General features: G+C 41.3%; 1 protein-coding gene and 1 long non-coding RNA gene across 3 annotated transcripts in view; one reads left to right on the forward strand and one right to left on the reverse strand.

Annotated features, from left to right (window-relative positions):
* SPART (spartin) overlaps positions 1–5,172 on the forward strand; it is a 50,532-nt gene extending 45,360 nt beyond the window's left edge. Inside the window, exon 8 of one of the 2 annotated variants that reach the window (XM_089690851.1) lies at positions 1,352–5,172. In XM_089690851.1, the coding sequence (XP_089546977.1) occupies positions 1,352–1,541 (190 nt within the window). In that variant the 3' untranslated portion in view covers positions 1,542–5,172. The remainder of the gene's footprint in view (positions 1–1,351) is intronic. The other variant, XM_089690852.1, reaches the window with a different exon arrangement.
* LOC149451239 (uncharacterized) lies at positions 4,417–17,654 on the reverse strand. Its single transcript, XR_016315128.1, has 3 exons — positions 17,575–17,654; positions 12,066–12,163; positions 4,417–8,702 (listed from the first exon to the last, which is right to left on the reverse strand). It is a non-coding gene; the product is annotated as an uncharacterized LOC149451239 (long non-coding RNA).
* Positions 17,655–17,668: the final 14 nt, after the last annotated feature.

Below are 17,668 nucleotides of genomic sequence, written 5' to 3' on the forward strand. Positions count from 1 at the left end.
TCTTTAAGGGGTTGAATAATTGTGGCAATGAAGAAACCACATAAGAACCATTTACTACTGTATTACATAAACAATTGATGTCATTTTAGTTGCATTTGGGTAGTTACAACGTCCTTGTAGGATTTGATTCTGAATACAATTCCAAATGTACACTATAGTCCCTAAACCCCTTTACAGCATTGGGGGTTGAATAATTTTGGCCACAACTGTAGTTAGATGAGCACAAAAATAGCTTTCTATTGAACAAAATGTTGTTTTTATTATCTGTATTCTATAAATGAACAGAAACAGGTAGCCCTGTAATGCTCAGCCCAGTTTTGATATGAATAGAGTCCTTCCTCTTTTACATGAATTACATTCTGATGTCTGAACAGTACACAAGTCACACCTTACTGTCTCACTGACCTGCTTTAAGGAAATATTGTGCTTATTACAGGAACTAGAAGGGCCCATTTACAATGTTGCATTATAGGGTGCAATACCTCATCACACCTTTATGCAGGTTGGTGCCTCAAGGTGCCATTCTTTCTGAATGACACTCCAACACCTTTGTGTACCTTAGTGTACCCAACACCTTAGTGCACGCACTTTTTAATTTTTTTTGGGGGGAGAGCGGGTTGTTAAGCAACATTTAAATTAATATGCTCCCTTAATGCAACATGTGTGCATTAAATACAGTGCAAACATGTAAATGGGCAGTAAAGGTCTAATTGCCCACAATAACTAGATGCTGATTATATCAAGGAACTGATTGTTTATGGGCAACCTACATTTCTTTCTTCTGTTTTTCAAAGTGCCAGTATGACAGTTGTGTGAGTTTTTGTACTTTGTGCAATACAAAAAAAGAAAATTCTGTTTAATTCAAGTAAATAAGAGATGAATAATTATTTTTATCAAAGTAAATAAGAGATGAATAATTATTTTTATCACTTCAAATATAAAAATCGGGTAAATCTGGTTTTAGCTCTGTGTTTAGGCTCACAGTAGTCTTTGCTATTAATTTGCCAAGAAGAAGTTCAAAAGGTATGTCAGTGATACTAGTAAAATTGTATACATGCAATATCTTGAAAACAAACCCAGAGGGGCTCACTAGATTTTATTGCATTGCTTGACTACATTACCAATGTCCTTGCTGCAGTCCACACAATAGTTGCCTTTTCTTTAAAAGTTGGCAAAGAACAACTTTCGAAAAAAATATTTTTTCCATTTTGGATTGCGGTGGGAAGGCCTAGGTAGCTATATATGTGGCAAATTAATTGCATAACTGTGCCCAAAAAAAAAATCTCAAATCAATGCCATCTAATAATGTGATTATGGAGATATTTGTAAAATCTTTCAATGTGTGATCTAGGTATGGAAAAGATGCTGGGCACGCCACTCATGATGCCGTCAATTCTGCGATCAACGTTGGAGTAACTGCATTTAACATTGACCACCTGGGTGTAAAAGCCATTGTGAAAAAAACTGCAAAAGAAACCAGCCATGCAATTTTGGATGAATACAAACTGAATGAGAAACAAAACAAGAAGGAACCCCACTGAACCACTGACAGCCTTTTACCCAATGCCTTACAGAAAAACGCTGCTTTAACCCTTGTTTTCCCATAATCCCTTCCAGCAGTTTACAGAACCATGATTCCAAACTTTTCTTCATTTACACTTAGGTGTACACACCTGCATGCACTTACGGGGTGTGGCATGGGCATACTACTTGGTTAGATATTTTTTCCCAAAAGGCAGTGCTTCAGGAAAAATTCCTAATACTTTTTTTTATGGTTTTGGAGAAGAGTGGTGCTGTGTTGGAGGAATAGTGCAGTAATAGATTGTTAAAAGTTAACCAGTTTGAGCTATAAAATTAAAGGTAATGAACTTTTAAACTGTGAGGGGCACAACTGGAAAATCCATCAGAGAAGGGGGGGGAGAGCAATGGGAAAGGCAATTATATTGATAAAAACTGTTATGTATTTATATTGCACTAATGCCAGAACATTTAGTCAAAGATGGAGAAACACTAAGCAGCAGAACACTTGCTTACCTCTGCACATCCACCTACGATAGATGTTGTTGGACACTAGAAGGGGTATTGTCCCTGGCAACAAATGATCCCATGCTTGGATAAGTTGCTTTTCACCTGACAGTATTCTGTGCAGGTTGGGTGATCTCCCTGTAAGATTTAGCGGGCTTGACTGAAATGTGGGCTGCCTTTTTTCTCCTGAAAAACTAGTTGCCTGGTGCTTTGGCTTCCCTAACCTGGAACAGGTATAGAAATGAGAAATTCTGACTTATGTACAGTTGTTTTGGGTCAGTGAAGTATTAAGGGTCCAACAACTTCCATTTTCAGAAGGAAGCCATGGCATAGTCCTGTCATGAGTTGGTTGACAGGTTTAAAGGAACATTTGTTGCAAGTCTAGACTTAAAGGGTAAGTTCACCTTCTCAGAAATAAATTAAAATGTGAATACTGTACACTCTCCCCACCAACCGATTCCCCGCTGTGCTTACCTGCGTGGGTCCTGAGCTGTAAGTGTCCACACATCCAGTGTAGCGGTCCAGGAATTTGAAATCCCTGCTCTTCTCCCTCTTCTTTCTGAGACAGACTAGATTGATTCTGATTGGTCAGTGCTGGCACAAAGCATCGCTCTGATCTGTCCCATATGCGCTGCAGAGAGAGGAGCAGAGATTTGAGATCCTTGGACCACTATGTGGGTACTGATTGCTCATCACCCACAATGTAAGTACAGCAGGGACAAGGGTGGGGCGGGTATATAGTGTTCAACTTTTCATTTTTTCTGAAAAGGTGAATATGTGCTTTAAGCTGGTCAGCCAAGCAACTAGCACTTCAAAAAGCCATCAGCAATGGCCACCCCTCTATTGTTCTCAAAGCAGGTTTACAATTAACCTCTCACTGCACCACTAATTTGCTGTATTTGTTTGTGTTCCATACATACAGGGAAATAATCACACACCACTGCAAGTACTTGTGTCTACCAATCTGTAGATGATTTAAGAACTGTAAATGTGTTGAAGAAAACTGACAAAGGCAGATGTGCAATTAATCAGGCACATGTCTCAGATTTACTATACAATTAATCCAAAACCACAGCACATTGGTGCTGCAATTTTGGATTGGATATAAATCCTGGAGTTAATGAGGACACTCCCTACTGTAAAGCATCCAAAGATTGAATTTGCTTGTGCTAGGTGGGATAAAATATAATAACCTACATCTACCTTGTTTTCAGATTCTGAGACATGCCAACTCCTAGTATTTAGCAAACACTTGCACTTTTTTTTTCTGGCTGAACAAGCGTCCATAAAGAACGACATAACTGAACATTAAAGTGCAGCTAAACCCAAAAACAAAAATATGATTTATTGAAGCTTAGCAGTCCTGAAGTATTGGCTGCATTCATTTTCCAGCTAGCACATACTTTTTTTTTTCTCTTCTGTATCTTTGGAGGGAGTCATGGTTATCACACTAGCTGGACTTTAAAACATGTTTGCCTTTATTCATCTCTCATGTCAATGTATCCTTAGTCTGGGGCTATAGAGGTGCTAATCTTGTACACAGCAGCGTCAATGTATCCTTAGTGTGGGGCTACATGGGCAATTACCTGCAGTGGTGTTAGTGTATCCCTAATCTGGAGCTACAGGGAGGATTACCTGCACACAGCGGTGTACATGTTTCCTTAGTCTGGGGTTACAGGGATGATTCCCTGTATCCAGTGGCATCACTGTAACCTTACTGTGGGGCTACAAGGGTGATTACATCTGTTTACATTTCTCTTTTTTTATAGTAATATATCCAACCCGATTAACTGGTCCTAAGTTGTAGATCAGCTCTGTTAATACAAAGCAGACTTTTGTTTATAACCATAACCTGCTACTGTTCACCTGTATTCATTTCTCTAATACTTTAGTATAGTTGACCTATTAATACTCGTACATATGAATACAGTCAGTTTGAATACAGATAGTATAGCTGTATCAAACAAGTTAACAGAACATTCTAGAATGCTGTGTTAAATATAATAATGGGGTTTACAAAAGACTGTACAATCTTTGCACTGCTAAACAGAACTTGTGTGTGTATAAATTAAGCCACTGATATCTTAAACAAAGTAAAGACAAATGAACTGTAAAGACTTAATATATAAAAGTATTACTTGCGATAGAATTGATCTATTTTGAAAAAGCTAAAAGGAATTCTTTGTGAAACGAGAACATTTATCCAAAGCAGCTCTCCTCTACAGCAAAGATTACCAAAGTGTGAGCCGTGTACCAATAGCAGTAAATCTCACCAATGCTGGTCACATGGTATAGTTTAGGATGTACTAGTAGCCAGACTATGAGCACTCTGGTATTCACTACCAGTGGAAGGCACCAGAAGAACACAGCAATAAAGAGACATACCTAACATTTAGAAAGTTTTTTGTTTTTTTTATTACATCCTAAAAAGGTACATTTTATATTACATAACAAGTAACTTGATCTCAGTAGTTACAAATTGTGCTGAAACCCATACAAGCATTTCTGAACAGGCTTTCTTCACAAAGCAATAAAATGGTGAAATGAAAGAGTAATATTAAAAAAAAAAAAAAATCTTACATCCTAACTCCATAATCTGTTTATATAGTCAGACATTTAAATCCAATTGAACCCTTGTTATTTATTACTATAAGGCAGCTTACACTGTTAAGTGCTTCAAAAGATGTTAAATACCTAGCCAGCACATAGGAGAGTCAGACCGAGGTCCCTCCCACACAAAGTAGCCGCCCTTCTCTTCAGCTTCCTGAGCAGCACTGCTGATTGCAGCAATATTTAGGGGGGGCAACTCAGACCAATCGAGAGCAAGGCTGTTGCTTTGTGTGAGAGAGCCTTAATTTAACTGCCCTATGTCCCGACAACACAGAATGTGGAAATTATTACTGTATATGAAGTCTGGCTGCCTTACAATAAATAGCAAGGGTTCATTTGGGCTTTAAGAAACCTAAAACGGGTGCCTTTTTTAAAGCAAAGTAAAATTCTATGTATTATAATGTAACCATTTTTTAAATATTAGTTCAGTGTGCTTAATAGAAGAATAGAGTTGGATTTATTTAATGAAATTGTTAAAACACTTCTAAGCATTTGCTTTTATTTTTTGTTTTAATAAAATTTACTTATTTGTATTAATGTGGCTTGTATAAAAACTTACTATTGAAATGTCTGATTTGCCACTCCCTGTGCTCTCTACAGCCGTTTAGAGCGGATCCCAAGGACAGGATCATGAGATACTTTCAGTTCAGTAGAGTGTAATTGAAAATAACAGGGTGAGAGCCATGGACTGCGCTGATGAAGGCAACCAAGGTTAGGATTTATTGGGAAAAGCTCCTCTGTCACCTTGCTGGCTTGCACCACCTTATAGAGCTAGTGGGAAAACTATATATATATAAACCTGGTCACTATAACTTTACCAGCACACATTTCCATTCTCCAGGCAAGATGCAGCGTCATCTTGAGAAAACAGAATTATACGTATGTATGTGCACCACAGACTCAGTACAAATATGATTTTAAAAGTGGACCCATGCTTCAGGTTTCCTCCTGGTTACATGGAAGATTACATGTTTCTTTATCGTAGAACATTAAATCAGAAAATACAATTTTCTGATCAACAGAAATATCCTTTATGATGACAAATTGAAAACACATCTCTGAAAAGGGATTTAAATTATTGACAATGAAAAAAAACAAAATATGGGTGTATGCTTATGCAATTTTTTTATAAGTATCCAGTAGACAACTTTGGCACCAACTACAGCATTGAGCCTGTGTGGATTGGCCTCTATCAGCTTGGGCACTGCAATTTTTTCCCATCCCTCTAAACAAAATTGCTCCAGCCCTGTCAGGGTGCATGGCAAGCAATGAGTCTATTGACCTGAAATCTGGACTCTCATGTAGCAATTTCGGTATATTAACAATGTTTACAGCGAGTTCACACTATGCAGTATGGGACACCACATGTAATTTGCACAGGAATTGCACTGCATTCCTGTGCGAATTACATGCAAAGGTCTGTGCAGTGCAATTGAGCAATGCACTTTGTATGGCTCACAATCACATCTGCACCAGAAAGGTGCAGGACTCTTAAATCCGCACCTGAATCGCATCGCATGGGTGTTCTCACCCATGCGATGTGATTTCTGGCAATCGCATTGTGTTTTGCGATCTGTTTCAGGCTGTCAATTTATTATTGACACCCGCACCAGATAGTATTAACATGATGCGATTGCAATGCAGTGCGGGAAACGCTCAGTATTTGCAGTGGTTCCCGCACCGCATTGGTGTGAATCTGAGCTCAAGGTCTCTTGGTGGCCTTCCTCATTAATCTACACCTTGTGCACTCAATTTTAGATGGCCTGTCTTTTGCATCATTACAGCTGTGCCATCTCTACATATTTTAATGATTAATTGAACTATACACTAAGGCAGGGCTCGACAAATCCCAGGCAACAGGTCGCCATGGTGACTAGAAATTGCGTCCTGGAGCCTATGTTCACACATTGCCTCCCACTGACCTCAATGCAAAAACTCCTGGCAATAGCAATCCTATGTGAACACTTCTCTCTGCATGCCACTCTACTCTATCCCTTGTGAGTCTGGAAAGCACTGCTACAAATTCACAGAGGGCCCTTTTTATAAAGGCAATCAAAACGCAATGCATGTAGATCGCATCTGCGTGAACCACCTTAATTTTAAATGGCACCTAAAATCTGGTGCGTTTCAAGCCCTGCATGAAGGAATACCTAGTGGCTTGGAAATATCCTTATATTCATCCCGATTTACGCTCACCTATTCACAGAGTGTTTTGCATTCAGGTGAAGGTTGTGCCACAGTACTGATCTGGCAGATGTAAAATCTTCCAGCCATGTTTTATACTACAAATCACATGAAACCCATTAATTACACATAAAATTGATCTTCATTTAACCAGTTATGTGATTTAAAAAAGAAAAAAAAATTGGCTGCACCGGTAATGATCTGTGTGATATATTAACCACTAGCCTACAGGGCACGTATACCCCCTTCCTGTCCAGGCCAACTTCCAGCTTTCAGCGCTGTCACACTTTGAATGACAATTGCGCGGTCATGCAACACTGTACCCATATGAAATTTTTATAATTTTTTTGAGACAGAGCTTTCTTTTGGTGGTATTTAATCACCTCTGGGATTTTTATTTTTTCTTAAACCAAAAACCACTGAAAATTTTGAAAAAAAAACACGTTTTTTCTTAGTTTTTGTTATACAATTTTGTAATTTTCTCCTTCACTGATGTGCGCTAATGAGGCTGCAGTGATGGGCACTGGTACGTTGCACTGATGGGCATTGACAGGCATCACTGATGGGCACTGAAAGGCAGCACTGATACATGACACTGATAGGCAGCACTGACTGGCACTGATAGGTGGCACTGACTGGCATTGATGGGTGACAGTGAAAGGCAGCTCAGATGGGCACTGATATCTGGCATTGATGTGCACTGGTATGCACTGATATGTGGCATTGATGGGCAGTGGCACTGATGAGCACTGACAGGTGGCACTTCTGGGGCCACACTGATCATCAGTACCCTGATGATCAGTGTACATGTCCTCTCCGCGGAAAGCCAATTACCGGCTCTCCTCTCGAGCTGTCAGCGTGACAGCTTGAGAGGAGAGAAATGCTGATAACTGGCATTTCCGTGTTTACCTGTGATCAGCTGTGATTGGACACAGCTGATCACATGACCGAGCCGACATCTTCGGCTCTTTCCGGGATCCGCTGTGTCTGAGGGACACAGCACACCGGCGATCACCGCGCTGCACGCTCCCTGAGCTGCGCATGCACAGTGAGAATGGTAGGAAGTCATATGACGTCCTATCAGAACGAGAGAACCACCTTGCGCTATAGGGCGGGCGGAAGGTGGTTAAAAGGTGTATACTTCTGCAGTCCATTATTCTGTGTTTCAGTGCCATCACTTCACACAGATACATTTTCACTTTGATATTAACAAGGCTATTTCTGTTAGTAAAAAAAATAAATACAATTAAATCACATCTTCTAAGACAGTAAAACATGAAAACTTCCAGTGAGGTTAATATATTTTATAGGCAACGTATATTTGTTAATTTAACCAGTCCATGGACTGCTGCAAAAATTATGAATCCTGGCTAGATTTGGCCAGTCCACTGTAAAATCAGAATTTCAATATACAAACAAATCACCTGAGCACTGATGATCCAAAAGCAACTCAATTGCCAACATATCAAGCTGGTTATCTGTGCAAGCACGTCGTCCATGTAGCGATTTACAGTCACTTGGTGAACATAGTATGTTCAAACGTAACAGTGTTTTTACAGCATCCTAAATCCGTTTTTACCTTCAGTGATGTTACAGCTCAAATCTAACACAGTGAATGGCTAAGTAAGTGAAGATTTGCAGTATGTAGCACAAGGCCAGATTGCCACCTTTAAGTCCCCTTTTTCTATGCATGTTTTCACCTTCTGCAAGACACCTAGCACATATAAAATGTGGAGAAATGCAAATGTGGTGTTTTATCAGTCAGAATCTAGATGGAAGCCCATTTTATTGCTTTCAAGCATCTGCGGTCAGGTTTCCTCTTACACAACTGTTCTGCTTAAACTTGGCTTCACAGCAGCCACACGCACAAGCCTGGACTGGACCTGGAGAGGGGAAAAAACAAAAACAATCTAAGAAAATCTATTCATTTATTGACATTGGTGGACTGAATAGCAAAATGGTCTGCAACATCCAGCTTCACCTGTGTTTTTGGTGTTCCTGCTCACCTTTGACTGTTTCAGATCCTAGTGTTGTATTCCCAAACTTTAACTAAAGGAAGTTTTTTTTTTTTTTGGAGAGGGATTAGAACACCTGTCAGATTTTATGCCATTTGTGCTACATAAGGGAGATTCACCCTCTTTATTTGTCTTGTTTACAGTTAAAAAAAAAAAAGAAAGTAAACGAAAATCCCAAATTTGGGGCTGACAGAACAGTGATAGAGGGGAAGTATTCCAATGGGAACACTAGTGCTGGTGACAATCCAAAGTTTCCTCTCACTTTCTGTATTGGCTATGGGACAGGAAGTGAAGGCAAATCTCCCCTATGGAAAACAGATGGAGAAAAACTGATAAGAGTTATAACCCTTCCTTAGGCTGGCCATACATTATACAATTTTCTTGAGATTTTTGGTTTAGATTTACCAAAAGCCATATAATAGGAGGTCAAACCTAACAACACTTTCAATTGTATCCAATTAGGCAGGATCTTGCACTACATAGTTGAAGGTAAATCTACAGGAAAGTGGGCAGAAAATTGTATAGTGTATGGCCAGCCTTACTCTATCCAAAATTGGAAAAAAAAAGGTTTTGCCTTTAGTTACACTTTAAAAAGTAACTACTTTTGTAAAGAAAAAAAAATTGCCTCTGGTTAATCATTGTAAAATTTTAACAAACTCTTGGCTGTTTCTTTATTTAAGAAAAAGCTGTATTCTCTACTATGTGCTTGGAATACTGATTCCTGAATGGGATTGTCTGTGTTCAGTCTAATCAGCGGATGCATTTGTAATGAGGAAAGTTGCAGTGTCTGCATCCCTTTAGAAGTAATTAACCCTTAGGGAGTATCCCTCCAAAAATATAATTGCTATTGCAGGGAATGGCTAAAATGTTACTTGTATCTTAGTTCAGACTTCTGGGAAAATGAGTAAGCCAATCACACTAGCAGGTACAGAACATCTGCAGGTTGTCATATTGCATTTCATTTTACAGATAATTACAGGAGCTGCTGATTGAAACTTTATTAATATTAAATTGCACTTTGGTTTGTATAGCAATTGTACTGTATATACTAAATGTAAAATGTAGTTATGTTCTACTAAAATCATAAAACAACCCAATTAAAAGGAGAAAATAGTGAAACCTCAAAGACCATAGCAGGTGTGCAGAGCCAAGAACCCAAGGCCAAATACCTTAGCAATGAAATGAAATCACACCAAAGTAGTATTGGTACCTTTCCCAAAATCGCTCCATGCCGAGTTGCATTGATGTGAACTGGCACCACTGAAAACAATGTGATTTCCACTGACATGCGATTCAAGTAGCAACTGAAATCACACTTGTGGGAATGGTACCTTATCTCTCCATATGTACCCAAAAACAAAACATTTGTTTTCATTGGATTGACTGTCTAAATGAAGTGTTTTTCTTGATCAGTAACACAAAATATGACTCAGAATTATCAGGACCCAAGAAGCACATAAGAGATCTTTCCTTCACTTCCCTGCTGCTCCGAGGACCGCTATGGGGAAGGGGAGGAACCTTATGTAAACGATCTACTTGGTGCTTACGCAAGGCTGTTCTCGTGCGTTTGTGACACCCCTGGACAAAACAAGTGCAAGCTCCTGAGAGGAGGGCATTAAAGCAAACCTGCTGCATGAACCTGTCTAAACTCCAGGCAGATAGCAAATGCAAAAAAACAAAAGGACTTTATTTTGTTTTGATATTAGCTGACCCCCTAAATCAGCAGTACACCAAAAAAAGGGGTAGGGGTGTAGCACTGTAATCCAAATCAGACTCCAAAGCATTGCACAGTACTGCCCATTTAACACTCACACTTCTGCTGGTAGGAGAGAACAAAATGATGATTGCTGTACTGCTCTTTGTCCAATCACAGACTAGGAAAGGTCCCAAACCAGGCTGTATTACTCAACCAAGTCTATGGAGTGACTGCACTACTTGGTAGGGGTACCTCAATCATCATATGGACTGCAGTGAATTATGAATCCCTTCAGAGATAAGACAGTTAATATATAAGTAAACCCAATCAATATATTCTCATATACCTATTAAAAGTTAAAAATAACTTTTGAAATGACTTTAAACTTCATTAATGCCTTTAGCTTTCATTAAAATACCTGGTGATCCTACCATGAAGGTCAATGAACAGGCACTTCCTATTAAATCATTGCTCCTACATCCCAGTTATTTTTCTGGTATTAGTGTCTACACTAATACCTTATCACACACACTCCAAATGGAGACTACCACCAACTGTGCCAGGGGGGGGAAAGTTCTCTTTTTGGTGGGACTTTAACGGAACAATTTACTTGTATGATAAATTTCAAGAGATTTTTTATAAAAACAGTATGAAATTTTATTTTTATAATCTTCAAAAATAAATATAAAGCTACAATACATATTGTGGCGTTGTCATCAGATATGGTATTGCAAATCTAATCATGGATCATGCATGGTCTGCACTTGACGTGTTTGGAGATCAACAAAAATCTCTTCTTCAGAAGTGCTCAAGAAGGCATGACGTCTATAACAAACATATATATATCAATATACATGACGCAATCAAATTATTGTAAACAATTTGATACACTACAATATGGTTATACACTTACATGAGTTCATGTGAGGTAAAAACCGCCAGGGAATAGTAAGAACAAATTGTTATGTGAACACAGCCACGGATTTCTCATATATCTCAGGCAAAAATGATGAAACAAAAATGAATAAAGAAAAAACAGACCAGTGGATGAAAAATGCCAACCAAACGCCTCCTGAAGGGGCCAACTGTGCCAACAAACGTTGAACTGGTATGTTTCATTGTTACCCTCAGGAGACCTGCACTGAGAAATGAAGTGCAGCAATTGCTGTGCATGTTATGTGTGCTATGATGTATGCTATGTTCACACTTGTGCATTGCTGGAACATGCACAGAATCGTGTACATTCTCGCAACAGAAAAACACACAGCACTTTTTCAGATGTGGACATGGCACCCACATGTACCTTGCTAACACACGTGCATTCCAAAGCACATGGTAACAAAGTACCGTACATTGTGATGTGTCAGGATTTTTAAAAATGGTCATGCACTTCTTTTGTTTAATTTTCACATGTAGGCAGCCCACTGACATGAATGGGCTAAGCAGCATCGCACCTGCAGAGGTGTAAACAGAGCTTTAGAGAGAAAACGCTGCAAGCACTCACAATTCTCAGAATGCTCCTCATTATGTCATACCTGATCAAAGCTTGTATTTAACTTTTTCAGAGTCATGTTGTATTTTCTAATTTGTTTATTGTGTTCAGCCAAAACAGTGGCTTCCTTTGTGAGGTTCTCTGCAAGCAGATGGAGAGGGGAAAAAAAACAGAGAGATTGTAGTTAGTAAGGGATATAGAGTATCTCACAAGCAAAATAACATTTATTGGGGTTTATTGAGGCTAGCCATATATGACTATGTTTGTCTTGTGGCAACAAAAAAGTTAAAGCGGGACTACTGAAAGATGTAAAAGACACAAATTAATGCAGCTCTGCAATCAATACTACATCATTAACCACTTGCCCAACAGAGGATTTACCCCCCGCCTGACCAGGCTATTTTTTGCGATACAGCACTGCGTTACTTTAACTGACAACTGCGCAGTCATGCATCGCTGCACCCAAATGAAATTTAAGTCCTTTTTTTCCCACAAATTGATCTTTCTTTTGGTGGCATTTGATTGCCTGTGCAATTTTATATTTTGCACTATAAATAAAAAAAGGCTGCCAATTTTAAGAAAAAAAACTATATTTTTGAATTTCTGCTATTAAACATGTCCAGTAAAGAAATGTAAAAAATCAAATTTCATCATAAATTTAGGCCAAAATGTATTCTGCTTGGTGGTGCACCGAAATGAAAATTCTGGTGCCGAAAACGATACCAAAAATTCAGAATGCATGTGACCAAAAACCAAACAGAAACCGAAATGTCTGCGTTTGTGGGAGTGGAGAGGCTCCAATTTTTTTAATCTCTTTTTTCTACTTTCATGTATGTGTATATTTTTATATATGTGTATATATTTTTTTATTTCGTTTTTTTTTGACATGTTATTGCTATCACATAGGCGACCAATAGTCCCCTGTGTGATAGCATATGCGTGACAGGCCATCTTTGTAGGGGGGGGGAGAGGGGCAGTGTGTGCAAGGCAGGGGCAGGAGAGGAGCAGTCTATACAGTGAGGGAGCAGTTTATACAGAGGTTCCCTCACTGGCTGTCACTCTGGGGTTGATTTATTAAAGCTGGAGAGTACTAAATCAGGCTCACGTCTGCATAGAAACCAATCAGCTTCTAACCTCAGCTTGTTCAATTAAGTTTTGGCAATAAAACCTGGAATCTGATTGGTTTGTATGCAGAAGTGAGCCTGATTTAGTACTCTCCAGCTTTAGCAAAGAAAACCCTTCTAAGTTGATAGGGCTCTTTTCGTCTATGTTTCAGTGCATCCCTAAGGCTCCATGCACACTAGATGTTTTGATAACGTGTTTAGTGTAGTTTTGCCGCATTAAGCAGCGTTTTCCCACGTTTTCGTTTTCTAGCGGTTTTTTTTTAACCAAAAATAATTTTTTTTGGTCAAAAAAATGTCCAAAAATGCCGGTTTGCAGCGATTTACCATGATTTACCACGTTTTTCAGCGTTAGAGTGTTTTTACAGCTAAAAAAACTCCTCTAGAAACCCACTAGTTCTGGGGGGTTTTTCCCAGCCAAAAATCATTGATTGCAGTCTATGGACACATAGGATAACATGCTGAGGAGTTTCCTAGTTGTAGAAAAAAAATGTCAATAGCCAAAAACAGCCGCTGTAAAAACATCCAGTGTGCATGAGGACTAATTCTGCTACATGTCTTTGCTATAGAAAATCCCAATACGTGTAAATTAATTTGTTTACGTTTATAAACAAAGCAGGAGCTGCAGGGGAGAGATCTGTGTTGTGTACACACAGGTATCTCCCCCGTCGGTAATCTGCAGCGATCAGCGGGTGCCGGCGGGTAATCACTGTCCGGGACCCGATGATTGACAACTGTGGCTGCGAATGGTGGCGCGGGTAGGGTGCGCACCCTACCCAGAAATGCGAAATCACGTATATATACACGTGATTTTGCGTACCCATGCCACCCTGTAGCAGTACCGGTTAAAGGTGTTGGCTTGGTATCAATCTCTTGCACTCCTTGTACAGCAGAGCTCAGGAGGGGCCACACACTTTTGCACTCCCGCCATTCACAGAATCCCTTGCATTTTTTTCAGTGAAACATCATGATACCATTGACCCACCTTATCAGATAACAACCTCACATTCATTGAAAAAAATGACAAAGGATTCTATGAATAGTGGAATGCCCCTGTAGTTACTATGCTACTCTGGCTACCCCACTGCATCGTAACCACAGGGACCCCGAAGACTGGTGCCATTTCTTAAAGAACAGCAACTGCTACAGCGATTTTTGCTTCCCCAGTGATTGGGGGTTGTAAGTAATTTTCTACCAAAAAAATTCAGATTTTTACTTATAGGAGAGAAGCGTCAGAATTGGCCCAGTAGGCAAGTGGTTAAGGCACACAGTGAGTTTGAGGTGTTGATTTGGCCTCCAAATTCTCCAGATCTTAATCCAATTGTGCATCTGTGGGATGTGCTGGAAAAACAAGTTTGATCCATGAAGGTCCCACATGGTTCGCAACATGTAGCATTAGGGGATCTGCTACTGATGGCTTGGTGCCAGACACCACAGATGCCTTCAGAGGTCTAGTGGTGTCCATACCTTGACAGGTTATGGTAGGTGATCATAATGTTCTGGCTGATTGGTATATTGTATATACCTACAAGGGCTGTGGGGCAGGGAATACCCCAGCTGGAAGCTTCCTGGCCGGCTCACACGTGGGTTTGGATCCTAGTCTGAACATCCTGTGCTCATCACTTTTCCCTCACAGGGACACAAAAAGCAACAAAAACCTGACAGAAGTTCTAACACTTTTCTATTGTATCCAAATATACAAAATAACTGCTTTTATTTAGGCTTGGTTCACACCAGGAGGCAATTTTTTTGTTTCTGTGAGTAGCCTATGTGTGAGAAACACCAGGATCCCTCCTCTGGACACAAGCCTCCTCTGCAGCCACGCTTCCACTGGGGTCCTGGGAATCCTTAGCTCAAACCAGAGCCAATAACAAAAATGCTCATAGTGTAGTATATTGTCACTTTATTATGTAAAACTTAATAATCTTCCATGTGGAAATGTTCGAATATACCAGCATAAAAAGACAATGTGACTGAACAGCCACTCTCTAAGATGGCCGCAGAACCTTCGTGCAGCTCCGGTGGCGTGACGTCACAGCGTACGGCTCCTTCTTGACGCGTTTCATGTGCACGCACATTCTCAAAAGATGTGTGCCTCATTTCCACATGGAAGATTATTAAGCTTGTTTTTTACATAATAAAGTGACAATATACTACACTATGAGCATTTTTGTTATTGTCTCTAAGGATTCCCCGACCCCAGTGGAAGCGTGGCTGCAGAGGAGGGATCCTGGTTCCATGCTGTCTGTCAGATCCATTTAAAGGGGGCTTCCTGCAAATTCTTGTTCAACATATTGCTCATTAATCATGCACATCTGGTGAGTGCGCATTTCTTACAATCTTTCACACAGATTAAGCCACACGGATTTATAGGATGTCACAAGTGCATTAGGACTTTTATGGAGCTCTGTATGCTGACCTGATCTCGTCAAGCCTTCACTAATTTATGAACACTTTTTTTGTTATAAGACTTCTCACAGTATCACATTTATTTTTGGCGCCCAACCTAGCGCTTTATTCACTTATATTGTAAATCACTATTTAATGATTAATTGATTTAGTAATATTATTGATATTACACATTTATTTGTATATTTACATTCATTATTATAGAGCTGCACTGTTTTTTTTTAGATTATTTGCAAGGCTTTAGGGTTCCTTTTTTCAGTGCATATGCAGCTTGCGCAATTTCTGTCCTGAGAACTCGCTGATTTTTTTTTGAGTTATAAACATGATTATGTGTTTACACATCCTTGGACGCATTTAAACGTGTATCTGCTGTAAATACACTGAATGTGTGCCGCCACAAACATGTTTCTGATCTATTTCTTGTTTATGATGCTAAATGCCGCTCGTTAATGGCCCCCAATGCAGCTGTCTGATTGGCCCAGTTCATTTCAATGAAGCTGCATACAGAAGTGTAGAGGACTAGACTCTGCACACAGCATTATTTATGTCCTGTGTAAACGAGGCCTTAATGGCACCACTGCTTGTCTACAAAGGAGCATCACATTCTTGTACGCTGCTGGAAAGCGCATGATTTTTCAATTGTTCTTTGGAGTCAGTGGGGGGGGGGGGGGGGGTAGAGTCCCGTCACTGGTGTCAAGGGGGAGGGGGGGGGAATAGCGTCCCATTGTCAGTGTCAGGTGGGGAGGTGGATGTTATAGCTCCCCGTCCTCTGTGTCAGTTGGGGGGGGTCAGCACTCTGTCGTCGGTGTCAGTGGGGGAGGGGGAACAGTGCCCCGTCAGTGTTGGGGGGTGAATAGTGCCCCATCATCAGTGTCAGTGGGGGGGTTATAGCGACCGTCGATGTCAAGTGGGGGGGGTAATAGCGCCCATTGGTGTCAAGTGGGGGGGAGGGAATAGCGCCCTGTCGTCAGTGTTAAGTGAAGGGGGGAATAGCGCCCCATTGTCGGTATCAGTTGCGGGGGGAATCGCGCCTTGTCATCTGTGTCAGTGGGGGGAGTAGCGCCCCGTCGTCGGTGTCAGTGGGGAGGGGCAGCATCTCGGTGTCGGGATAGCGTGCCCATTGTCGGTGTTAGTGGGGGGGGAATAGCACCCTGTCATCGGTGTCAGTGGGGGGGAGTAGCGCCCCGTGGGTGTCAGTGGGGGGGCAGCGTCTCAGTGTCAGGGGCAACACTCCATCAGTGGGGGGATAGCACCCCGTTGTTGGTGTCAGTGGGGAAAGTAGCGCCCCGTTGTTGGTGTCAGTGGGGGGGCAGCATCTCAGTGTCGGGGGGGATAGCGTGCCCATTGTCGGTGTTAGTGGGGGAAATAGCACCCTATCGGTGTCAGCAGGGGGGGGCGAGTAGCGCCCTGTGTCAGTGGGGGGAGGCACTCAGTCAGTGGGGAGGATAGCACCCTGTTGTTGGTGTCAGTGGGGGCAGCATCGCGGTGTCGGAGGGGATAGCGCAGCTATTCTTGGTGTCAGTGGGGGGGGATCATCGCCCCTTCGACAGTGTCAGTTGGGGGGGAATAGCACCTAGGTGTCGGGGACAGCACCCCGTCAGTTGGGGGGGGGGGGATAGTGCCCCGTTGTTGTCAGTGGGGGAAGTAAAGTAACGCCTGTCGTTGGTGTCAGTGGGGGGGCAGTATCACAGTAGCGGGGTATAGTGCGTCCATTGTCAGTGGGGGGGGGGGGGATATGCACCCTGTCATCGGTATCAGTTAATGGGGGGGGGAATAGTGCCCCGCCGTTGGTGTCAGTTGGGTGGGGGGGGGGGGAAGTTGCACCCCATCATTGGCATCAGTGGGTGGAAAATAGCGCCCCATCCTTGGTGTCAGTGGTACTGCCTTATACTATAGGAGGACACACCCCGCCACTAGGTAACACAGCGTTAGTAAGCTGACAGTAGAAACCATTACTAGCTCCCTATCTATGGAGGAGGCCAGTAAGTGACCCCCAGTACAGCCCCATGTGATTATCCTCACCCAGAGCGGTCACCATCCCAGAGTACATCTCCACAGACTCCATCTCATATCACCCGCCAATCACCGCCCACCTCTCCGCAAGCACACCAATACG

Source organism: Staurois parvus, unplaced genomic scaffold (genome assembly GCF_062004578.1).
Source record: "Staurois parvus isolate SC_StPar_1 unplaced genomic scaffold, SC_StPar_1.0 ptg000544l, whole genome shotgun sequence".
In the NCBI taxonomy this organism is placed as follows: Eukaryota; Metazoa; Chordata; class Amphibia; order Anura; family Ranidae; genus Staurois; species Staurois parvus.